This window comes from Egretta garzetta, unplaced genomic scaffold, assembly GCF_000687185.1.
Source record: "Egretta garzetta isolate BGI_Z169 unplaced genomic scaffold, ASM68718v1 scaffold287, whole genome shotgun sequence".
Classification (NCBI taxonomy): domain Eukaryota; kingdom Metazoa; phylum Chordata; class Aves; order Pelecaniformes; family Ardeidae; genus Egretta; species Egretta garzetta.
The window spans coordinates 14,498,066-14,522,088 of NW_009260435.1; the positions used below are offsets into that span (position 1 = coordinate 14,498,066).

Below are 24,023 nucleotides of genomic sequence, written 5' to 3' on the forward strand. Positions count from 1 at the left end.
AAGAGGGATGAGTAATTTTTTTTTAGTCATTTTTAGCATCCTCCATGTAATTTAAAAAAAAAGTTAATGTTACAACTGGATTTCATTAAACAGGTGTGACAGAATAACCATGGCACACTGAGGGCTGGGAAGAATCAGTGATTAATGTGGAAACAATTCAGTTACTGAAAAAATATTTAGTGCTTGCCCCAAGATGCCATTCTAGCCTACCAAACAATGGAAAGTCAAGGGTGATTAAGAGCAGCATTAATGATAGATCACACATGACTATTTCATATTATTTGTCTTTAATAGAGTTTCAGAGCAGCTTTTTTATGGTTACGCAGAACAAGAGGCGATTTCTGGGCTAATGCTGCCAAACACAGGGCATCTGATGGAGGGATGGGCTGTTTCCTCCAGCACATGACCCAGTGCGAGCTACACGGGGCAGTGCTAACGGAGGGGCAACAGGCTAAGTAGCCTCTGCTCTGAATTTATGTCTGGATTTGTATGTGCCCCTTTCTAATAACTCTGTTAACTGTGGGGTAACACTGTTGGGTGCAAGGCCTTGGTTCAATAAAGATTTAATTTGCAGGTTTAACACGAAAGCATAACAGCTGTCCTCTTTTCCTTCACTCAGTGCACATATAAAAAAAAATAAGTGGAGGACCGAGACCTTCCACTGGGATTTATGTCAGAGTAACGACTTCCACTATTACGAACATTATATCAAACTAAATGCAGTTACGTATAGGGCAGCTGTCTCAAATTATTATACCTTGCCAAGGAACAGAAGTGGGGGAACCAATTTCTCTCCAACCACAAATGATAATGCCAATGTACATATTTAATCATGTAATAAATGGGGTTTACTAATTCTTTTGTAAAAAGCACAGAGATTGCAAATCTTTAACGACCATGAAAATAAAACACCTTTAATCAATACCTGTCCTGGAAACGGTGGGCGATTTCCTGTCCAGGCAACCTGACTCTGATTTAGCTGGCGAGATATCTGTGTCAGATTCTGGCTTGTTGATGAAGAAGACTGGATGTCGTTCACACCAGGCACATGTACCACGGACGAACTACAGGAACAGAAACAGTGCCTCATTTGTAGGATATATTCTCGATGCACAAATAGTATTCCAGATAGGGAAATTCTGGTAATCCCATTAAAACTAATTGTTCAATCTGTCTTAATTAAAAATTACTTAAAAGCATCACAAAACTATGAAACATATTGACATTCTAAAATGTCAGTTCAAATAGATACAGAAGGCAATATGATTTTGAATTAGACTTCTATAATCTCTTTGAAAGGTCTTGCAAGAATAAAATCAGACTAACACACGGCGCATAAAAAGTTTAGCTCCATACTAGTTTAATATTTAATGCATTAAAAAAAACCTGCTTGCAGAGAGTATTCAAGCAGCTACTTAATTTTAAATTTGTGCTTCAAGTCAACAGTATTTAAGCATTTGCTTAAATGTCATCCTAAATGAAGATGCACAAAAAGATGATACTTATAAGTACTTCTTTATTTATTTCCTGCCTGGGAAATTAGGAAGTGTGTGTTATGTATTAAAAATTTGAGCTTTTAATTCCTTTTTTCACCAACTGATGCTAAAGAAGAGCATGCAGTTATATACCCAGGCAAAAAAATAATCAAGACAGAAACTTAAATTAACATAATAGCTTTGGAATTAAAAAGTATTTCCAAAAGAACTTGTTTATATGTTAGCTGTTTCCTAATTACTGAATTTCACTACAGAGAAATTTCCCAGAAACTCCTAATTAGAAGGAAAATTTTAAAAAGGACTGCTCCACTTTACGATTTTATTCTCACAGAAGTCTTGAACAACTGAATCTATATAACCACATATTCTGAATGTGCTTTTATATATTTTTACATATAAAATATGTATTTATTATTTTACATGTCATATGTAAACATATAAATGAATATAAATGAAGACATAACATATAAAAATGCCTTTGTGCGTCAATTGAAACAGCTTGCTCTTTTCTCCAATCCCTCCCCTATTGTCTCTTTTCACAATCTTACAGAGAAAGAAGAGAGTGGATTGGGAAAAGAAGTAAACAAGGCTGAGCAGAGAGGAAGCAGGAATCTGAATCCTCTGAGAAGGCTGACAAAATCCCTCCCAGCGTGGTAAGCAAAACGTGGCAGGCATGTGAATATGGGAGTTGTTATTGTCTTTCTTAAGCTGCCTAAAAGCAAAGTGTGTGTTTAGAAATTCTTTGTAGAGTTTGTTTTCTGGTTTTTTTTTAATTTTATTTTTATTTTTTACTACTACTGAGTCTCCAAAGAGGGCAATGTGTCCCAGAAAGTCCATCTGAATCTGGCTGAACTTGGAAGCACACAACAGCTGCTGGGGAGGGCTGGACCTACTGCCAACACCTTCCCAGCCAGACTGGCAAGTCCCATCGTCTATGGGGCTTGGACTGTATCTGCAATACGTACTTTCAAACCAGGAGTCTGCAAAACAGTGCCCAAAGGCTGCCCAAGCTCAGTCACTGAACAGACCAGCCTGGAGAGCACTCAAGGAGCACAGTTCATTGAGGGTGGAAATGCCGGCAGATGTGTCATTACTTGATGTAACACAACAGCAGTAAGAAAAAAGCTATAGTTCAACATCAGGAATTAACAAAGGAAACGAACAAAACATGCCAAACCCCAAGATGGTTAAGTCATCCATCCAGTAATATACAATATCCAATTAAGAGACATTTTGATTTACTGTCATATCCCCACCCACCCCCCAAGTTACTCTTGCTTTTAATTTGACAAAACACACGCATGGGGATTTTATTTCTCCCCACTGAGATTATTAGCAATTATAACTTTAAGAACACATTGGTTTAAATAAAATTATCATTTGCAGATGTCTTCTAATTCCTGGAACTGACAGCCTCTGAATGGCTGTTCCTTTACTTTCACAACCTTGGTTGGTCTAAAACAGGAGAATGAAACTCCAGTATGACAGTCCTAGAATACGAAATAAAAATAAAAATAAAATAGCTGCAGTGATACGAAAGGCACTACGGTAAATAGAATCACAGTTGCCACGCTCGCAAAAAGTGACTGGAAGTTAAGGCAAACTCTTCAGCTTCAGAGTAGCCAAATCTGTATTGCCAGCTAGTAGGCAATGACACGCACTTTGATTAACTCAAAAATGCCTTGGAAAATGCCAAATCACCACCTTATGTGTATTTGGAAGCTGTCTTAGAAAACTATTCATGCCTGTGCCCCAGCCCTCACCAGGGACTATGGATGAAGCATCCCTTTGTTCCCTTTAATAAGGTGTAAACACTGATGCCCTTCAAGGCAGCCTGCAGAAGTACTGCTGTAAGTGCAAAACAAATCTTTGCACCTTCCTAGCTCCATTGAACGTTTCTCAGATCTCTGAGCCTGCCCCATCACCTCTCAGATTTATTTCCCTTCATGTTGCTGCTTCTTAGCTTTTTTCCAGTTACATCATCACAGCAACAAGTATCTACTTACCAGCCACTATTTTTAACAGAGACATCCAAATCATCTCTGCTTGTCAGCCTAGCCTAAGGACTGAGACATCACACAGGAGTGAAGTGTACACAAAGCAAAGTTCATTTAGGTAAAGAAAGCCTTGCATCTTAGGTAGGTTTTGCTTCCACTAGATTGAAGGGGAACAGTCCCCCACTATCAGACAGGAGCTGATACGTTCAGGATCTGGACTACAGTACCTGAAAGTCTTTCCCGAATGTCCTGGCTGAAATGGGCTTCCCTGTGAGTAAAGCTGCTGGTTTCCTGCTGTGGATGCCGAAGCCATCATTTTTTTATCTGCTACAAAAGAAAAACAAAATCACAGGAAGAGAAAAGTTTAGGGGATGAGAAAATGAAGGCAAAATTATTTAATGAGAATTGCAATGTATATATGCAGCAGGGATTTTTCTTTCCTTCTTAAAGCTTTATGAAGAAGCTCTGTGGAACACATCAAGATTGACACAAAAGGGCTATATGACAATTTGGTATGAAACGAGAGGCACAGCTGGTTTGTGTCTACTTTGTACCCTCTTCGCAGGATGGACCTCATTAATGCTGTTGTTTGCATGGAACATAACACTGGCATGTGCCCTCCAGCCATGCAGCCCAGACCTTCTCTGTGCCCACTGGAAGCTGCTCCCGGCCATGCGGGCAGGAGGGGGAACGGGGGACAAGAGAGCAGCTCCAGCCGAGGTGGGAGTGATGGGTGCATGGGTCCCAGCTACAGGACTGGAAAGGGGAACAAAGCTTTTCTGGAAGAAAGATGGGAGAGTCTGCCTGGGGGAATGGAGGAATGCCACACAGAACAAGCCTGGTCTGAAGAAGGTCTGATGCACCTGTACCTTTGGAGCTACCTGGGGGTGGCCTCAGGTGGGGGCATGCTTCTGGCACCAGAAGCCCTCCAGGGCCACCACTGTTATTGCAGCCTGTTTGCACTGAGGTATCAGCTGAGGGCCCACACCCTGCTGGGTTAAATGCCCCAAGGAATGGTGACAAAGAGCCCCTCTCCTAACCAGCTGACAGTCTGCTTCCCTCCGGGACACCCGGAGGCGGGTACCCGACTCTCCCAGGCAGGCTGGTGGCATGCCTGCAGATCTCAGGGTGGCCACCTGCAAACCTGGGTGATCCTGCAGCCCCTGCCTGCATTTCAATCTCACAGGTAGTTGGAGGCACTTTGCTTCCGAGTGTCTGCAAGACTTGAGCACCTGAGCTGTAGCAAGGCAAACCACTGGTCTCTTATGGATTTTGCTGTCCTATATGTGGCTTGAGGGAGCCATGAAATAGGATGCAAGCATCCCAGTGGGGTGTAAGACAGACTAGCGTAGTGAATAACACACACATGGAGATGCCATTAACTTTTATAGTCTACTCTTAATGTGGCAACTGGAGATCAATCTCTAATTGAATGAAATGAGATTGGGTGAACAGTGCCATTTGGTCCCTTAATTTAATTTGCTGGCACTTGATTATTCCAAAGCCCAGAGAAACCTCGCTACTACTACTACTACTTTTCTTAAAATAACTTAAAGGTCTGCTCCACCACCCTTTATTCACTTTCCCCATCTTCCCTTACTATCTCCAAGCGCAAAACACCCCGCAACTTGCTGATAGCTTGGCAACCATTTGTTGCTATGCACCTCTGACAGGCCTAGAAATGAAGTCTGCCTCCTTGTTTTCCCCTTTGCTCTTTTCAGATTCCCACTTGTTTCACAAGATGCTCTCCTGGACAAAAGGCCCACTCAACTCACAAGCAATGGAAGTATTTTTTAGTTTTCACCTAGTTTTTAGAGACCTTCTGAATGTGGCTCACCAAAGGCCTCCAACACACACCGGCTCTTCTCTGTTACCTGAGTTCTTCTTACTTTATGTTCCTAACAAGAATCTAAGGTCGCCTTCCCAAGGAAGAAAAAGTCACCTCAAATTACCTCACAGGAGCCTTGGAGAAGGAGCATGTATGCCACTGATGCAAGCTGTCATTGCTTTGTAATTTCCTCTGTAATACAGAAATTTGTAGAATTTTCTCACTGGCTACGTATTTCCCAGCACAGACACCAAGTCTGGGATGCAAACCTACGCTCCCATATTAAAAAAAAACACGGAGAAATGGGGACAAGGTCTATAGAAGGTTGCGTATGTAGTAGGAAGAATTGAGAATGGGTTGGGATATCTCTGAGAAGAAGGATAGATGATTTGGGTTTTTTTTGCAGTCATGCCTTTCTTGCATGAGATGCCCCATTTTCTAAGGCCGCCCTTTACAGGAATACCAAACTCTCAGGGTTGGAAGACACTGAGCCAAAATCCTGCGGGTACTTTAGATATTTGAGAACAACTCACCAGCAAAATTGAAAGTGCCCTAAATGAACTGGAATTCCTCAAATGGAGCAGAGTTGCCATGGCAGCTACCAGGGTCTGTGCCACAGGATGAGGCCAAGGGAACAGCTACACTAATCACAAGTAGCTAAACCAGCTTTAAAATGTCTTTCCTGAGTTACATCCAATGTTCTTTAGCCTCTGAATCTGGCCCACATCTCTCCCAGCTGTATTCCCACTCAGGACTTTATGCACTACTTCTCTGCTCTCACCTTTGCTACAGCACCAAAAACCTATTTTGGTGTTTTACCTGCATCCTTAGATGTGTTTCTCTATACACCCCATCACTGTGCTGGTCACTGATAGGACCTTCTCCCATCAGGACCAGTGTTTCTGCCTGTAGAACAAAGATCTCTGTAAGAACCGCATCATCCTGTGCTTCAAGGCACTTGCATGAATTGGTGAAGCCAGGCTTCCTCTCCCCACTTCTTTTTTTAATTACGTGTGGCCACTGCATGCAATTATGGCAACAATCTCCTTATGTCAAACCTGTATTTCTACAGAATGTAGCAGAGAATGAGATCGGGTATCAACATAATGCAAATGTCTTGCAGGCAGCACGCAGGCTTGTCAATATTGGTTTTGGACAGCATATCTCATCTCTAACTGTGAACCACCTCTTTTTATCATTCAGAGAAGACCTTGATCACAGCTCCCATGAGAAATTCAGACAGGGTAAATGTCCCAAAAAAAGCATAGCCTGTAAATTGATAAGAATGAAAAGAGAAATGGCATTTCCAAGAACATAACCTCCCAGCTACCTCACAGCTTGCTAGACCCTTAACCCTAACCCCTCCCCACAAACAGTTGAGAGCTGCCTGAAAAAGAGCCAATAAGGCAGCCAAAAAGCAAGATGTTCTTGCTTGGAAAAACATATTCTCGTGTTTAGGGTTGGAGTCTTGCTACCTTCTAATGGACCCCTTTCATGGCCTCAGCTGTTGACTTCACTGTTAGAGTAGACAGACAAGGATGAACAGGAATAACAGACAAGTCCTAGCAACGGGAGGACAGAATATCAAGTCTATCCTGCAGTAACAGTGCCTTCTCCATTTGAAAAGGCCAAACCAGACATAAGAAACCAATGCAGTGAGGTCATCTCCCAACACCCCTGGAGTCAAACCCTGTGGGTCGTTTCCTTCATGCACTGCGTGACACTTGCATGTTGATTTATTTAAAACAAATGTAAAAACTTCTCTTTTTCAGTGAGGACAGTTAAGAACAATAAACAATTAATGAGTTCTTCCATGAGCAGTGGAATTAATGACCCTGGTTTCCTACAGATATATTTCGGACGACCCCTTCAGCTGCTAGTCTTCCCAATGACTTCTGTCTGTTCAGGCAACAGACAGCATAGATTGGGGCTACTTTGAGTCAGCTACAGCTGTCCAACTGAGGAGTTGGCTACTACCTCTTAAAACAGGGCTGGGAAATCCTTCAGTGAGGGTAGTCAGTAAGAACTCTGTCCTCACCATAATTTTAATGAAATATAGAAGAACATGCTATTTCTGAGACTCCTATCACTCGTAAGAACTTGCCAACAAGTTCAAAAGTTGTGGGGAAAAAGAGCAAGGACTCACCGACAGGTAATGTGACAGGTAAAGATGCCTCAGCTGACCAGAAAACAAACACATTATTACTCTTCAGGGCAGCATATGCCTCTGAAACCATCAATGCAAAAGCTGGTGATTTGATAAAAAAATGCAGGCCTATCTTAATACTACATGGTAACTTTATTAATCCATGCTTATTTAGAGAGATGAACTCAAATCTGCTGTTTAAGAAAGAAAATACATACTTAGAAATGGCAAGTTCTGCTCAGTATGTTTAGTATCTACAAACACTGCTTAAGGTGCCCTGTGAAATGAAAAGAGAATTGAAAATAGGTAGCCTGGTGACACAAAATCTGTCCTTCCCTCCTTGAATTTACTCATCATCTTTAGGGGAAATAACAACTAAAGGCAAATTCTAGGAAATGTCCTGAAGACTGACAACGCTTGGAAATTTCTCTGCCACATTGTAGTTTCCCTTCATTCTCTTGAAGCTGTGCTCCACATCACTTAACCAAGCTTAACATAGTATTAAAAATTAAAACATCAGAGACGTTCACTTACAAGCAGTTATTCCAGCAAACATCTCAGCAAATCTAGGATCTCTCTCTTGGGAGAAGATAGCATCAGGCTTTTCCACAGACTTTCCACCCTCATGAACATTAGCTGGTATACTTGGAACAGGCACCTGTTGAGATACGCAGAGGAAGGTAATTCCCTCCATCACATCTGATGAAAAGGAATTCAGGGACAGTCACAATGCATTTTTAATTTTGCTGAAATCTGCCATTGCTTTACATTTTAAAAGATCAGAGGCACAAAAATAAAAACTTGAGAAATGTCACCTGAGATAAGTCATAGGATGACAGCCCATCTCTTTGATGTACTTCAAGTTCTGCTTGCTGCTGCTGAAGCTGTCTGCAAAGGAGACAAAATGACTTTGTTACAAAAAAAGGTGAAGATACAAAAAGGAACAGCCATGGTCTCCTATTTTATACTTAGAGTGAAATGTCTTCTCAGATAATTTAGTAAATCCTCTCCTGTGAGATTCATCTGTTTTTAAAGCTTTCTCACTGAGAAAGCTTCACCACAGGAATGTAACAGGGCACATGAGTTTTGCTGTAATAGCACAGAAACGTAGGTGGGTAAGTAATGGAGGATGGAATACAACCTCCTTATAAAGGGTTTAAGAATTCACCACTAACATCACCAAGAACATCTTCCTCATGTTAATGATGAATATATCAGACCCCTTCACTGATCCTACTGAAGTAAATAGGAAATGTCCAGTAACATTAATGCAGAATTATGCCAGTCAATAAGAAAAAGTGATTAAAGCTCTGTCTGAGGCATGTCAGACCAAATGGAACAACCTGTCGAGCTAGAAAGAGCTGCATATAAATCCTTCTTTGTAATAAAACCTATTTAACATGCTTTGGTTCTACTCTCCTCAGGATGCAAGTCTAGATTATATTCAATTTTTGAAAGCTTTTAAGAAAGTGAATGTCCAGAAATAAATTGCTTGTGCTACTATATAAAATCAAGACATTACACAAAATCTATTTGTGTCAACAAATGCTACAGAAAACACAATTCTGCTTTCAGAACTGAACAAAAAATATCCTTTATTTAAATGAGATAAAAATCACTGGAAGTAATAGCCTTAATCCAATTATATGAATTCAGGAAAAATTAAATGTGCAGCAGCAATAGAAAAATGCTTCAAAAGAAACTGCTGGAGCTCATAAACGTTAGGGGCCATACACTGGAATGAAGAACTTCAGTGTTGAAAACTGCAGATCCCTGAAATACATTGGATTTGTGTTTATTATCAGGCACTGTTACTTAATGACAACAATTAGCCAGCATCAACAGACACAATCATCGGAAGTCATGAGAATTAACTGACAGGTGACCTGGAGGACAGCATGCCAGTGGTGGCAAACCAGGCACATTCACATTCTACATGTGCAATTATTGCCTATTTATAAAAAGGTACAGATCTTTTATACAGTTGTAACATAACTATCACACTGATCTTCTGCATCCGTTTCTTCGCTTGTTTCTTTTAATTCTGAAAGGACATAAATTCAAAGCTCCTAATTTAAAAAAAAAAAAAAAAAAAAAAAAAGACAGTTATATTGATCGTTGCTATTGGAAATGTTGAAGTTACTGTAACAAAACAACTTCCACACAAAAAGCCACTGTGCAGTACAGTTTATCGGAAATAAAACCCAATCCTTTTGAAATGAAAGACAAAAGTGTTACTGATGCATTAAGACCAGAATTTTACCATTCAAATGTGAGCTTATGCTTTCTTGTTTGGACTTATACCATCTCCACGTTGGGTGATTAGGAACCTCACCCGTCTGAGCGTAAGTTTGTGTGATTGTTTGCAGGTGGACAAACCCAGCTTTGTCCCAACACCGAGCTGGGACAGCAGAGTGCGAGAGCCACATCCTGCCAGCACAGTGCTGGGTTTGAGCTGTGCCCAGGCTGTAGCCTCATCAAGCACCATCCCTGAACAGTAAGGCCACAGCATCACCTTCACGTCACAACTTCATGTTGAAAGCAGCTCGCAGCCAACAGGCCAGCTGATACGCAGGCACAACAACTTGATATTTCCCTGTACAAAGCAAAAGTTCCACCATGGCCCTTGTCTGAAGAAGCATCGCTGCCACGGAGAAGGCAGAGTCCCTTGCTCTGGCATGGGCCGATACCATGAAGGGCACTGAACCAGTCTCTAGGGTGAAGCTGGGAGCTTGCTGGCATTGCAGCATCCCAAGGAAGACTGCCTGCGTAATGACAAAAAGCCTCAGCAGCTAAAATATTATCTAAATGTTCTGCACCTTCCGTTAACAGTTGCTTTCTGTCACTTGGTCACAATTTGCAAGATTACTTCTGGCCTGAGGATGCGCAGGTAGAGTACTATCTCTGTGAGGCTCTCTGCTCAGTTAGCAAAGATGATATAAACACCCCCAAATTATGCTAAAGCTCAGAGATTAGGGTAAGAGTAGAGTTGGACTGGCAAGAAAGTAAGCCCAACACTTGCAAATAGTACTTGACAGTGGTCACAGTTACTGTATGCTTCTGGCCTCTTTCCGAAGGAAAAATCACCTCGCAGACAGGAATTACACACCTCGTAGATTTTCCCTCAGAGAGACACTATAATGTGACAGGCAAGATCATGGATTTGAAACTCTGGAAAATATGTGGCCACAGGCTTGAATTTTAGATTTTTATCCAAATCTTCTTTTAAATTTTGAATTAGATAGATTCAAATGTCAAGGGACTGAGACACAAATTTGCAGACAAAGTCAAATGACAAATTAGGCACAAGCTGATGGAAACGTGAGGGACCACTCAAACAAGCTACTGAAGTTAAGTAACAGATTTTTCCATCCCTTGATGTTTTTCCAGAAGACATTTTGCTCAGACACCAGTTACTAGGCTCCATGTCAAATTGGACAAAAATCTGTGACCTGCAACAAACCGAAGATCAGAGTCGATGGCCAAAAGCCTTGCTAGCCTAATGGTGTAAGAACACATAATACACAGAATCACTTTTGTGCTATGAGTAACATGCAAAAAAAGTTAGTCCTCCAGGTCATTAGAGAGCCATGGATTTTCTACATTATTTTAGCCAACAGAAAATTCCTAAAAATTACCTCTGGAATGCAAAGAAATTCTTTGTTTGCAAGCATGAAGTGCATACTTTTCCAACAGAACTATAGGAGGTAATTTAATCATGGCAAATCTATGGGGAAGTTTTTCTAAATACCACCCTGTGGACAATAAACACCCATTAAATCCTGTTGTTAACGTGAAAGCTAATTACACTGTTTCATTTGTTTTTATTACAACGACTTGGTGCGTGTGTCAATAAACAGCACATTAGGTCTCTTCTGTTCCGTATAAAGTATGTTTTCTTGATTCAGCCATATACATACAAATGAGCCAAACAAAACAGCATTCTTACTAGTTATTTGTTTTGTAGGCACTTCTAACTTAGTGCTCCTTCACCCTTCTCTATCTTTCATCTCTAATACTCGTTAAACTGCAGTACAATACAAATACCACAGTGTGTTAACAGCACTGAACTTTGGGAACAACCTCCCAAATCTGTTTCCTATAAAACCCAAACACTTAGGTGTATCTTCACTGAACTCTGTGCAAGCTATGCTGCACTCAATTAAGACTGAGATGTAAAGCCAGGTTAGCATCTTCTGCCTTTGTTTGCTGCTACTGGATAATTAGTTCAAATGATGCTTGAAACCTGAAAGAAACTGCAGCCATTCGAGGACCAGCCGACCAGGGAGAGCTGAGCCCTGCTGTCATGGTTGCTTCAGCCCTTGCCTTCTAACCAGCCCTTTTCATGGAACAATCAACACACGCAGGTCCCTTCAGTCACCCAATTGCTAGATCGTTTTCGTAAAGATGATACAGAACAAAAGCTCATTAACAGTTTGGGCAAAACCCAAACTATCCTTGGTTTCAATTTCTGTTTCACAGCTTCAAGGACTAAATGAGAAATTTCCTGGCTCTACAGGATACCCAGCATAGAAAGTAAGGTGTTATCTGGGTCAACAGAGGAATCAGACAGTACTGCAGAACCCCTGGCTCACCCACAGGTTTGGTATGAAATTGGGAAAGCCCTTGGCTTGAACAAGGAATGGTTCAGCAAATCTGAAGGTTTTGATAGTTCATTCAAATCTACTTCAGTAAATGTATTTGGAGGAAAAGGGAAGATTCTCTGAAAGTTTCTTTGACATTGGAGAGGATTTCAGCCAAATTAATCTCTCTCTATAAACACTGAAGTCACCTGTTCCTTTTCCAGGCATCAGAGTAACCAAAAGAGGATTTGAACTTTAAAATCAATGGTCTCTATGATGAGAGAGAAACACTACTACTGTATCCCCACCAAGCTATTTTTACGTAATACAGGCACATGTGCTTCCCGTGTCTGCTTTGGACAAAATAAAAGCCTCGGGGCTGCCCTTGTAAAATCCAGAAACTCTCAAAATCTCCCTCTTTTAGCCTACAGTTTCAAAGTCACCCCTGTGAAAGGTTCTGTCCTACGCTGGCTGGGAGGGATCAGATAGCCCACAGATGGCACCGGGATCATGAGAAAGCCCCACTCCCATAGAGTGGAATTTTATCAGAATAGTTGATCTCTTTAGTATTTTGGCCCATGAGAATCCGAAACAGAAAGCATCTCTCCCACAAGCGTGGGCTGATTCATCTGAGAGGCTGCCTGCAGCAGCGACCTGTGCCAGCTCCCTCCGAGACAAGAATCTCGAGACACAGGACAACTACAGGATTCATAAATGCACACAGTGCAACATAGGATTTGGGGGCTTACAAAAAAGAAACATCAAATTTTCCATAAAGGTCAGAAAAATATCTATCTTCCATGTATACAAAGATTTTAATGTCATTTTCTCTATCACCATTACAGATTATTTTATTCAAATGCTGCTCTACGCGTATGTTAAACAAACGTTGATCACGATAATTATTTCTTTTTGGAAATCAGAGTCCCAACTACACGGGAAGATGAGGTCAAACAGGGGAACTCTTCTTTTTAGCCGAACCCAGCACAAATGCTAAACGCTTCATTTCTCCAGGAAGTTTCTCTTGGATGACTACACCGAAGTGAAACCGAGAGAAGTTTTCTTTTCTTTTTTTGCAAGGAACTAAGTGAACATTTGAGCCTAATGTTTCGTTATCCTTCCATACCAAAAGCAAGTTTGGAGAATCGACTGTTTGAAGTTCCAAAGGAGTATCTTAAAAAAAAAAAAAAAAAAAAAAAAAAAAAAAAAAAAAAAAGATAAAACCCAGAAAAAACCAAACCACCAACACCAAAAAAAAAAATAAAAATCAATTAATCCTTCCACAACTGGGACCACCACTGCCCTCTACAGTCTTCTGGGAAAATGCTGTTCACTGACCAAAGCAAAATAAGAGCTGTTCTGTTAACAGACAGACACACAGATGTACGTACTGTGGCTTTAAACTATCCTAAGTTAAAAACTAATTTAAACCTAGAACTTTTGGCTACATTGTCTTCACAATTTCATGATGAATTTTTAATTGCCGCAAACCTGTATTTTATGGAGCTGGCTAGGTTATCGCAGTGAGAGACACTGAAAATTTGTCTGTGTGCAGAACTGCCTACAAGGGTGCAGTGGAAGGCATCACTGCTTGCTCTCCATGTGAAGCACTTTGCTGGACCCACAGCATCTGATACATCCACCGACACGTAAAGATGGCCACATGCACTGGGGTCAGTGCCAAACATCTAGCCCCAGCAGGAGGAGGAGGAGGCGGAAACCAACAGTTACCATGACGTACAACTCTGCACGGCATCTAGGAAATCAGAAGTCAAAACGTGACCCCAAATGTGCAAAAAAAATACAAATAATCCAGAAACAGGCAGGAAAAGCAGTACGTTACAGCAAGTCCTCTTTGGAAAGCTGTCTGAGAAGTGGGAGAGAAAAGGGGGAGAAAACAGAAAATAGTTTGAATAATGCATTCTTTCTACTTTTCAAAAGCAGACATATAATGGGTTGTGTCTTGCCATAAGCTTAGAACATTTTCTACATGACAGGAAAGCAGGAACATCCTCTGTCAAAGTAGCAGCAGGCAACTGCCATATTAGGTCAACATTTCTGGGTTGTTATTCAAACCTAGCAAGAGAGATACAAGAGCCAGAAGCTGGCACAGTCCTATTCATCACAGTAAGCGCTGCAATGCCAAGCAGAACAGTATAGTGGAGGCCTGGAAAAAAACATTCCCAGAGTCAACACGACCTAAGTCTACACCCCCACTTTTTGATCTGTGGACTCTTGGGAACAAAGCACATTCAAAGCCAGCCTGGGACAGATTTCAGAAGTTGCTTTTTATTTTGCAGGCCTGTTTTTGCATATACAAATTATTTGAAAAAGAAATATGGGACAGCAGAAATATGGAAATATCTATGTTGATGCACAGGGAAGACAGGGAGATATTTAGCTGCCTGATTTCAAGACACATTTGTCATCAATGAGCTTAACTACTAAGTTGTTTAAGCCCGACTTTTTGGGTATGCAGAGAAAACTGAGCAAAACAATTGTGATGCTTGGATTCTAGTGAGTGAAAGCACAGCCCGACTAGTCCAGGTATGTGTCATGTCCAAAGGAGCAAGTCAAGGAACACCCAGACACACTTAATAGCTTTCTAAGTTCAAATACCAAAGCCCCGGGGGTTTCGTTTTGCAAGTGGAGCTCTCAGCATGCATCTCCACTAGTAGACTGCTCATTCAGCATTTTTATTATACAGTCTAACAGGTTGAGATCTTAAAAGCAATCATTTCCTCTGAGCTAAAAACTTGGCAAAAAAAAAAAAATCTTTGGTCAGACCAGAAGCACATTTTGTTTTAGAAATAAATTAAGTTTATATTGGAAAGCAGAAATATTTATTAAAAAACCCCACACTATATAGCAATGGCTTTATCAAGGCCAGATTAGCTTCTGCAGTTACTGGCTCAGAACTCAGAGGCTCCAAAAGCACCTCTGCTCAGTTGCACAGTGACGAAGCTCCACTATACTCCTAGGGTGACCTCCTCCTAAGAAGTCCAATGACAGATTTTTGAAAATATTAATGCAAAGACATGATGACTTAATTTCCCTCTTAAGATAAGGGGTTGGATCTGTTCCCATACTTGGGGATATTCCACCAGATCTTAACTGAGTATCAGGAACCCTTCCCACTCAAGCCTACTGGGAAATAACTTTTCCAGCTTTCATAGGCTGTAAGCATCGATACAGCTCAAGAAGAAGATGCCCAGGGCTACGGAATGGTATGATCAAAATGAACACGATCATGCAATTTTCTCTTTGGCTTAGGAATCCGGATAACCTTCCTCCAATATCAGGACAGCTGGTCTGCTGCTGGAAGCTCTGTGCTAGTTTAAGGCAGCCTGGACTGATATCAATGGGCTTGTCTAATGACATAACAGATAAGTGACGTCTCTCCCCCAGTGCAGCCAGGTCCTGGAAGCATCACAAGATAACGACACAGAGAAACAGCTACGCTGTAAGATCTCATGATGCAGAAAAACCCTGTTACAGGCTGTACTGTTATAGAGAAACAAACGTAGCTAGAAACAGGCTACAGCAAAAAGCAATGCTTAAATTCTTTCAAAACCACGTACACAAGCATCTGGAAAGGCACATACTTTACATTAGTGTTGGTGCAGATGATGTATTCGATCTCATCAGAGTAAGGATTCTGAAATGTGAAGCTGCTGGTCCTGATCAGCATCCATTCCCGGTTTTTGGTACGAAAACGATACATCACAGACAGGACTTGACCTTTCAGTTTCACAACCTGTAAAACCATTTGGAAAGGTTAATAAAAGGAGATTGCTACCTGCTGTACAAATAAATAGTAAACAGCAGTAACCGGTGTGTTTTAAACTGGAATTACAGGGAGCTCTGGACACAACAGGGAGAACCTTAATTTGAAGAGAATAAGCAAAATCTGACTCATGTTTGCAGCTATTTCCTTCAGAAAGAAACCCTCACGCTTTGTTGTATAAAATGCCATTTTCCAGCCTGCATAGAAGAAGAATACAGATTCAGGACAACCAACAGGTTGTGCTGTCATCCCAACAGGGAAGCTTTAAGAAGGTTTTAATTTGGAACACTTATTGAGAGACTGACAGAAACCAAACAGAGGATCTTTTAAATGTTTAGATATAGACTATAAACCAAACATTGCAGCTGAAACGAAAGCCCACAAGAAAAAACATTTTGAGGTTGACTATCTGCTTATCTGCTTGGATACCTACCTATACAAGTCATGTACGTGATATACCAGATCACATAACAGCATCAAAATTTAGGATAATACTTAAAAAGATGGCTTTTTTTAAAAACCGTACATGGTTGGTTGGGGTTTTTTTCCCCAAACACATTATAGGACCATCTACGATGGCAACGTGCTAACGGGAAACACTTACCTCCGCCTTTCAAAACAAGAAAGAGCGAGCCAGCCTTTGAATGGAGAGAACGCCAGTAAGCCACTGTCCATTTTAATAGTATTAAAGGAAACAGAGAGCAAATTCTTTGCTTGGACAGCCTGTTGGTTTGAGACTAAGAATTCCAATGTCTGGCAGTACTCAGTTCAAATTCTGTCTTCAGTAGCTGAAGTTTTGGCCAAGTCAATAGCTGGGCATCAAGCGGGAAGTAAGAAGCAGCCAACTAAAGAAGTATGCTCAAAACAAAACTTGCATGCTGGCACTGTAACTGCATTTTATGTGTTATCTAACAATCTCGGTTAAAATCAGAAGAAAACTGATACAGTTTCAAGTCATTCAGCTGGCACTTACCTGGGCTATCTGTTTATGTTTTATTGCTTTTCCACCAAGCTATCTCAGGGGTGCTTCAGGGAAGGAAAGTGAAGGTCTACTGCAAATAAATGCCAAATCATGTGGAGGATTCTTAATCCTTATCCACTGGAATTTATGTTTTATTAGCCATCTGCAGCCTGTATTCTCAAAAAGTAGAACACCCTGTATTTACCCTTGTCTTTATCGACATGCAATCAGATTAGGAAAAATGCTCCAACCCTGTTTTTTCCAAAGGTCTGCATTTCAAATTGATCAATTGGATACAGGATTAAATAGAAAGAATGCAAATAGAAGACACAAAAAGCTTTAGCAATGCCCAGGAAAGTTCAAAATAATACTGAGGTAAATACATTTTGTTTGGTTGTGGGTTTTTTTAAATGCTTTTGTAGTTTGAGTTCAGTGAGCAACATTCTTTTATCAGCAATTTTCTACTACCACACCCAGGGTAAAAAACACAGAGCTTATGTAAAAGTGTCCAATCTGAATAGCATCCTACTGGATATCAAATAGCTATATACTGGATCCTTTGATACTAAACTCTATTTGTTGATCTTGGCCTTGAGGCTATCTTATTCTGGCCTGATTTTCCCACCCTGATGAATGAATTTATCTTCTAAAGGAAGTAAAAGCTTTGAGATGGATACTGGCAATCGACCAAAAACTGCAAAACCCTCCCTCCCTCCCTCCTCTGTTATGCACCAACCTGGTTCTGATCCTGTCGGCAAATTAGAAATGTCAAGTTTTCAGAGGGCTTTAGAAAAATAGGGAGTTTATTGGAAATCACAGTTACCTTTTTAATGAAAAGATTTCTAAGGCCAAACTAACAATAATAAAACAAGCTGTCATGATCTATTGTCCGGAGGTCTGAATCAAGCAAGCACTAATTCTGTAATAATATATAAAGCATAGAGATCGCTGGTGGGAAAATCCTGAACTGTCTTTAAAAAGTGCACACAAACAAGACGGCACAAAAAAAATTTCAAAGCTGATGTTTAACCTTTACTTTCTCACATTCTCTAGAAATAAAAACCACCTGGTGCATAGCTTAACTGTTTACTTCAGTCTTTTATTGCATGACTGAAATAACAGCCCAAATCACACTGCTACTGTAACCGAACAAAAATATCCTGAAAAAGAAATTGCCTTCTAAAGAAACAGCACAATATTTTCATAGATTGGACACGGGTCGAATGAACAGGAATGTTCACTTCTAATCTGCATTTTTTCCTCCTGTATTTTTGTAGGACCTTAAGCAAACCATGTAGGTCCCTGATACATCAAATCATTTATGCATATGCCTGAGAGCGAGTAATGACAGCGAAGTCCCCAGCAACTGAGTTCAGGGATACACCGGAAGCTTCCCTTGGCCCGATCTCACTCTCAGGGAACACAGCGAGGACCAAGTCATTAACCTGAATGTTAGTCAGCCCTTCTGAGCCCCAGGCAATCACTTCAAAGACGTATGTTTGACACGTTATTATCCAGCAGCTCTCTGTCATTGTGTCTTGGATAAATTTGTGGAATCAATCATTTGGGCATTAGTGAAAAACCAGCATACGCACTCTCGCTGCTCTTCTTGCACCACCGATGCAATCAAGCACAAGGTTCAGGAAGCTGAACCAGCTGAAAGCTAGTCCCATGCAAACGTGATTAGTCCCTTAGCTAGCCTACCTGGCAAGTCCCTCAGCGCTAATCAGGACAGTAGGAAGGGAGAGGAAGAGGGAGGGGAGGAGAGAAGTGGGAGTAGGACCTGATTCCTGGTGACAACTTATCAGGTAGGTTCCGCTGCAGCATCTCACCCCCAGCCAAGGTGGGGCAGAGAAGATGACTGGCTGTGGTGACCTGCTTCAAGCATCTAACTCTCACAGGCTCCTGCCTGTGAATCAATGTCTTGAATATAAAAGGTCCTTAGCTGCTGTCTGAACTCAGTCTGTTCAAGGGACACTGAAGTGGGCCAGAGTGCTCACAGTCTTTTCTGCTAGCCCTGCAATGGGGTTGGTAGCCTCCGCTTGAGGGAGGGGGTGGTGAGAAATAGCTCAAGAGTACTGATAATTCATACTATCTCAAACACTTCTGTAGAGACCATAACCTCAGTTTCATAATCTATTCTATGGACACAGAACAGCATTTAGCTGTTTTCCCTGGAGAGGCTTTTCAAGCTCCATTTTTCCATGCCATGCCTGAATAAATAGTGGGCTATACAAATGATTTTAGAAGTCGCTTCATATTTCATATTCATAATCAGTTGAACATATTATACCGCACTTTCTAGTGCAGCAGGGAAGGCGCTGAAAAGACCAGCAGCAAGCATAAGGCTGTATGTGGTGGGATGGGGGTTAGGTTAACGGTTGGACTCGATGATCTTAAAGGTCTTTTCCAACCCAAGCGATTCTATGATTCTATAAATAGTGGGCTATACAAATGATTTTAGAAGTCGCTTCATATTTCATATTCATAATCAGTTGAACATATTATACCGCACTTTCTAGTGCAGCAGGGAAGGCGCTGAAAAGACCAGCAGCAAGCATAAGGCTGTATGTCCCAGATCAATTTGAAACAATAAGCTCTACACCAGAATAAATGCCTTTGATATAGCTGATGTAAATATGGCCCACTGTAAAAATGAATCCAGATCAGTAACTCTTTCCAGATGTTGTATTTCTGTCTGCATTTCCATTCCTAATAGGGAGAAGGGCCAAATTCTCTACTAATGTGAAGTGGTGGAAGAGAATTTAGGTCATAAACAATCTAGCATCACAGAGGAGTGTAACTACGTTCATATCAGCAGCCCACCTTGGAAGGTAAATACTTCCAGTTACCATTTAACATAGTGGGATCTACACAGGCATCTCCAAAACAGCTCTAATGGTGCAGTGAACATTCATTTAATTTTTTTGTGAAAAGGAAACAAAATGTATAAATAGGTGACATTTCTGAAAATGCAGCAAACAGGTGTTGCAGTTTACCATTTATGTAGTTTAACTGATTAGTAACTGATTAACACATTGTTTCGTATCAGAAAAACACTCTGAAATGAAAAATAAAAGCTATTTGTCTTAACAAAAAGGTAACAAAAAAAAAATGGCAGAAGAAAAGGAGCAGGACACAGCACCTGTTGGAAACTCTCCCTCAAATGGCTTTGATCTTCAGGATGGCAGAATTCTAAAATATCTTTCCCCAGAAGATCCTAGAATAAAACATAAAGCTGTGTAAAAAACCCAGACCACAACACAAATCCACGTGTAGATCTGCAAGTAATCCCTGCAGACACTAGATCTACCACCCTTAGTGGGACCATTCAGTTAACTGGGGACGAATCATACAAACAAGGTTTGTAGGCATCATGTCCCACATTATATTTGTACCGTTGCATAGATACATGTATTTACAAGTGAATTTTAAGTGATTTTTTTTAATATCTGTAAAATGGTGTCTTGGAAAGACTGACATCCTCTACTACAGCTCATTTTATGGCACTAATTTTTGCAAAAAGTTATTATAAAGCTACCTAAAATCAAAATAAATGGGAAAACCAAATGAGCAACAAATTATTATTTTTGCCTCTAAATTGCAACTGTTGAGAGTTATCTGAGGAAGAGTTGTGGTAGTCAGGAGCTCATTCACTATTCTACTCAGTTCTGTGACTAGCCACCTATTCAGAGGAACAGATGTAAGCCTAAAGGAAAATAGATGCCATAAATGATATTTGCTTACTGTTCAACAGATTGGCAGAAGTAAAGACCTACAGGACTAAAACTCTCTCCAAGCACTGTTAACTTTCTATCACAGAAATGTCTTCGCTGGAAAGCTGTGCAAGGTTTAAAGCATCTTGCTGTTAAGATTCTAATTGATTCTAAAAGGTAAATACATAACAAAGGGGAAAACTGGAAATTTTACAGAGGCGTGGACAGCAAAGAAAAATGAATGGCATTTAGTGCATGATACACAAATTATCAGCTACAAATATGTCGTGTTTTGCTGCTTTTGGTTTTAACACACAAATAGAATTTTCTTCATTAGCTCTAACCACTCTCCACATTTACAGCGACTCACTGACCTGGGGCTGGTAGCCAATGACGCTGATGCACCTTGGGTCGACAAAGGTGATGACTCCATCAGAGTTGTGCCTAGACAAGAACTCGGTTGGGACTGACATGCCATTCATGTCCATGCACACTGGAGAGCTGGTTACCTATGATCAATGAATTCCACAGCATTTAGTCCACAAAACAGTCACCTTACGTCAAATTTGATTATGTAGCTAAAGAACAAGATCTGTTGGCAGAGTAACAACTACTAAAGGAAGTTATAAATAAAACAGCAGCACAAATAAATGACACAGAACAGCCTTTGGTCTAGTTTGCAGGGCAAATACCTCACCCCATTGCACCTACCTAGGCTTAGCAGTACAGCAGGAAAACAAATACACCAGAAGTTCCCAAGAAGGAGGGATATAGTAAGGAATTAAGTACAGCTGGATTCATCTCACTTTGTGGCACCACATGAAAGTTAGGCATCTTGGTTCCTACCTTTGTCAACCAAGAATGAGAGACTTGCAGAGGACAATTCATTCCACCCATTTTAGGATAGGAAGGTCAATCTCTAGAAGAGGCCAACTCATTATCTGTAGACATATCCAATAGGACCAGCTCAGACTAAACACTCAACTTTCACATGAAATGAACCTCACCTGAAATACCCAGAGGACCTGAACAAGGTTCTCCAGAGGTTGATGTAGGCGATATTAGACGAGCAAGTAGCTGCTCATAATGAAAAAACACAGTCCTCCTATAAATGCTCCTCATATCTCATCGGAGAGAATGATGCATTTCCAGCTGTCTGCCTGAAACCTGTGGAATCAGGCCACTTCATATCCATTCATTCCTAATGGAACCATTGTTTTTCTTACAACTTCCAGAGCTATCTCCCAATGCAAAAAGAGCAGAATCTAGGGTTTTTTCCATCTTGAAGGAGATCAGCCAGTATGCAAGATTTCAATTTGCTGTTACAGAACAGAGTTTTTAATTTGTGCACCTTGACTCCTTTGTGATTAAGCCCATCCACAGAGCCTCCTCTTGCCCTCCTTCACAGACCCTGCTGGCTCTTCTCATGTAACACACGTTTTGACACTCCACATGTTACTAAAGTGATTTTCTCAGAAATCACCTTTCTTTGGCAGCTGTAATATACAAATCCCCATAACTTCTTTCTCTCCTTTAGTGGAATATATTAGCCTTTACTATAAAAGCATGATTAATGTAAAAACCATCATGTAATACTTCTGCAGGTCTGCCATCGCAATGGACACACACTCTGCAGAAGTGTTAACACTTGCAGTAACGTGCAGGCTGTTCACCTCAAATAAGATGGGTTTGGCACCTGTCCTCTAACGAAAGAGTCGTTCTGCCTTTTAAGAAGGAGCGATGCCATCCTAGCAGATGGCAAGAGTGCAGGCCAACAGGAGATCATGCAGGAGGCTCAAACACAGTCACCCATGGCAGAGTTCCCAGACTGGGAAGATAAAAAGTAGCCTCCCTGCTGCGGTGAAGGAGACTCACTGCAACTCCTCTAGCTCCTGCTCAGAATTCTCATCAGCAATGGATAAAGGAAGAAAATGTTAAACATCAATTGCAACTGTCTGGACAAAAAGGAAGTAAAATTTTATTCTCACAGTTCCCTAGGCTGACATCACATCTGAATGCACGCTACAGTACACACTGAGAATGAAGTTATTATTTGTGAAGTGCCTCTTGACTGCCTTATCTTTACCATTTCCAGAATAACTCCTGCAATCACTGTTTCTCAAGTAGTTGGTTAGCCAGAGAGAGAGAATGAACGAAAGAATAGCAGGCAGCATATCACCAGCTTTGGGAGCCAGTTTAACCTACCATCTGCAGCACCTGTACTCCCACATTTCTCAGAATGTAGAATATCCCAGCCCTACACACCCTAGAGAATAGCAGCTCTGTACATGCTCACGCTCCAGGAGCATCTTTGCCACTGATGTTGTGTTAAATACACATATGCACCAAAATCTCATTTTCATTTTGCTCTGTTGACATGTCCTAAACAAGTCCTGCCCAAGGCAGAGGGGACTGGAACTAGATGATCTTTAAGGTCCCTTCCAACCCAAACCATTCTATGATTCTGTAAGTCACTGGCTGCAAATGGACATCAAGGCGCTTCGTAGTTTGTAGGCATGTTAGAAGTTAAGACCTTTGTGCAAATCCTTTACAACTAAACCACACCACCAATTGCGCTTTCAGAAGTAGTTTGTATAAGGAAAGACTGGCATTACCTGAAGCCTTCCTATTGCCACAAGGCAATATTTACTACCTTGTCCCACGTCAGCGTCTTCTTCTGGTATAGTCATTCCTAAAGTAAATAATAACAAATGCTGTTATAATTAGTAAACTGGGATGAGCAGAGATGCTTCTGGCCTGTTTCTATGCTATTCTAGATGCTCTAAATCATACCAAATAACCTTATTGTCTTATTAATGCATTATCTCTGCGTTCAGATCAGATGATCTTTCTCAGTCATGCTTGATCCTACATACCTCACAGGCATATACAGTACCTACTGCAGCTATTTTTGGCTGCCAAAGACAAAGCAGATACAAAAATTCCATTACACACAGAGATGGACAATAACATTTCCATGAGTACTTCTCCACAGCATGTTACCGGAACCATGTGGTCACTTACTATGTTCAGTGAATGTGCACTATGTTCAGTTTTCTTTGTGAATAATCTATTATAATGAGCCTTTAAAACAAGGGACAGCCTAGATTTTTCATTAACTTTGTGCTCTTATTTAACAGCTGGTTTTACTTTTTTCTATAATGGACTAAATCTGGGTCATTCCGTTGAAAGACTGAAGAAATGCAGATGCTTTGCTAACAGTGCTTGTTTCAGTTGTGTAACAGGAGTAACTATTATAAACACAGGAATAATTTCAAAACATACATGCGTATTGATTTCCACCTCAGTGTTTCACAAATAGGAACATTCGTATTAGCTCTGTTTACTCGCTAGTTGCTAGGCCTTTTAGTTAAGGCTGTTTCCCAACTCCAGTTTTAAGATACCAGTTTCCTATGAAGCGCTTGAAAAAACATCTTTGAAGAGTGACACTGCTGACTTATTTTAAGTGATTTGTAAACTCTTTCACAAGGCTTTTCAAGGAATTCAGG

At 40.8% G+C, this 24,023-nt stretch overlaps 1 protein-coding gene across 1 annotated transcript in view; it reads right to left on the minus strand.

Moving 5' to 3' along the window:
• ARNT2 (aryl hydrocarbon receptor nuclear translocator 2) overlaps positions 1–24,023 on the minus strand; it is a 77,831-nt gene that overhangs the window by 8,253 nt on the left and 45,555 nt on the right. Inside the window, exons 8-15 of the mRNA XM_009644054.2 lie at positions 23,130–23,206; positions 20,889–21,023; positions 19,944–20,018; positions 15,656–15,807; positions 8,283–8,355; positions 8,002–8,125; positions 3,721–3,820; positions 926–1,064 (exon numbers count right to left, since the gene is read on the minus strand). Of these exons, the coding sequence (XP_009642349.1) occupies positions 926–1,064; positions 3,721–3,820; positions 8,002–8,125; positions 8,283–8,355; positions 15,656–15,807; positions 19,944–20,018; positions 20,889–21,023; positions 23,130–23,206 (875 nt within the window). The remainder of the gene's footprint in view (positions 1–925; positions 1,065–3,720; positions 3,821–8,001; positions 8,126–8,282; positions 8,356–15,655; positions 15,808–19,943; positions 20,019–20,888; positions 21,024–23,129; positions 23,207–24,023) is intronic.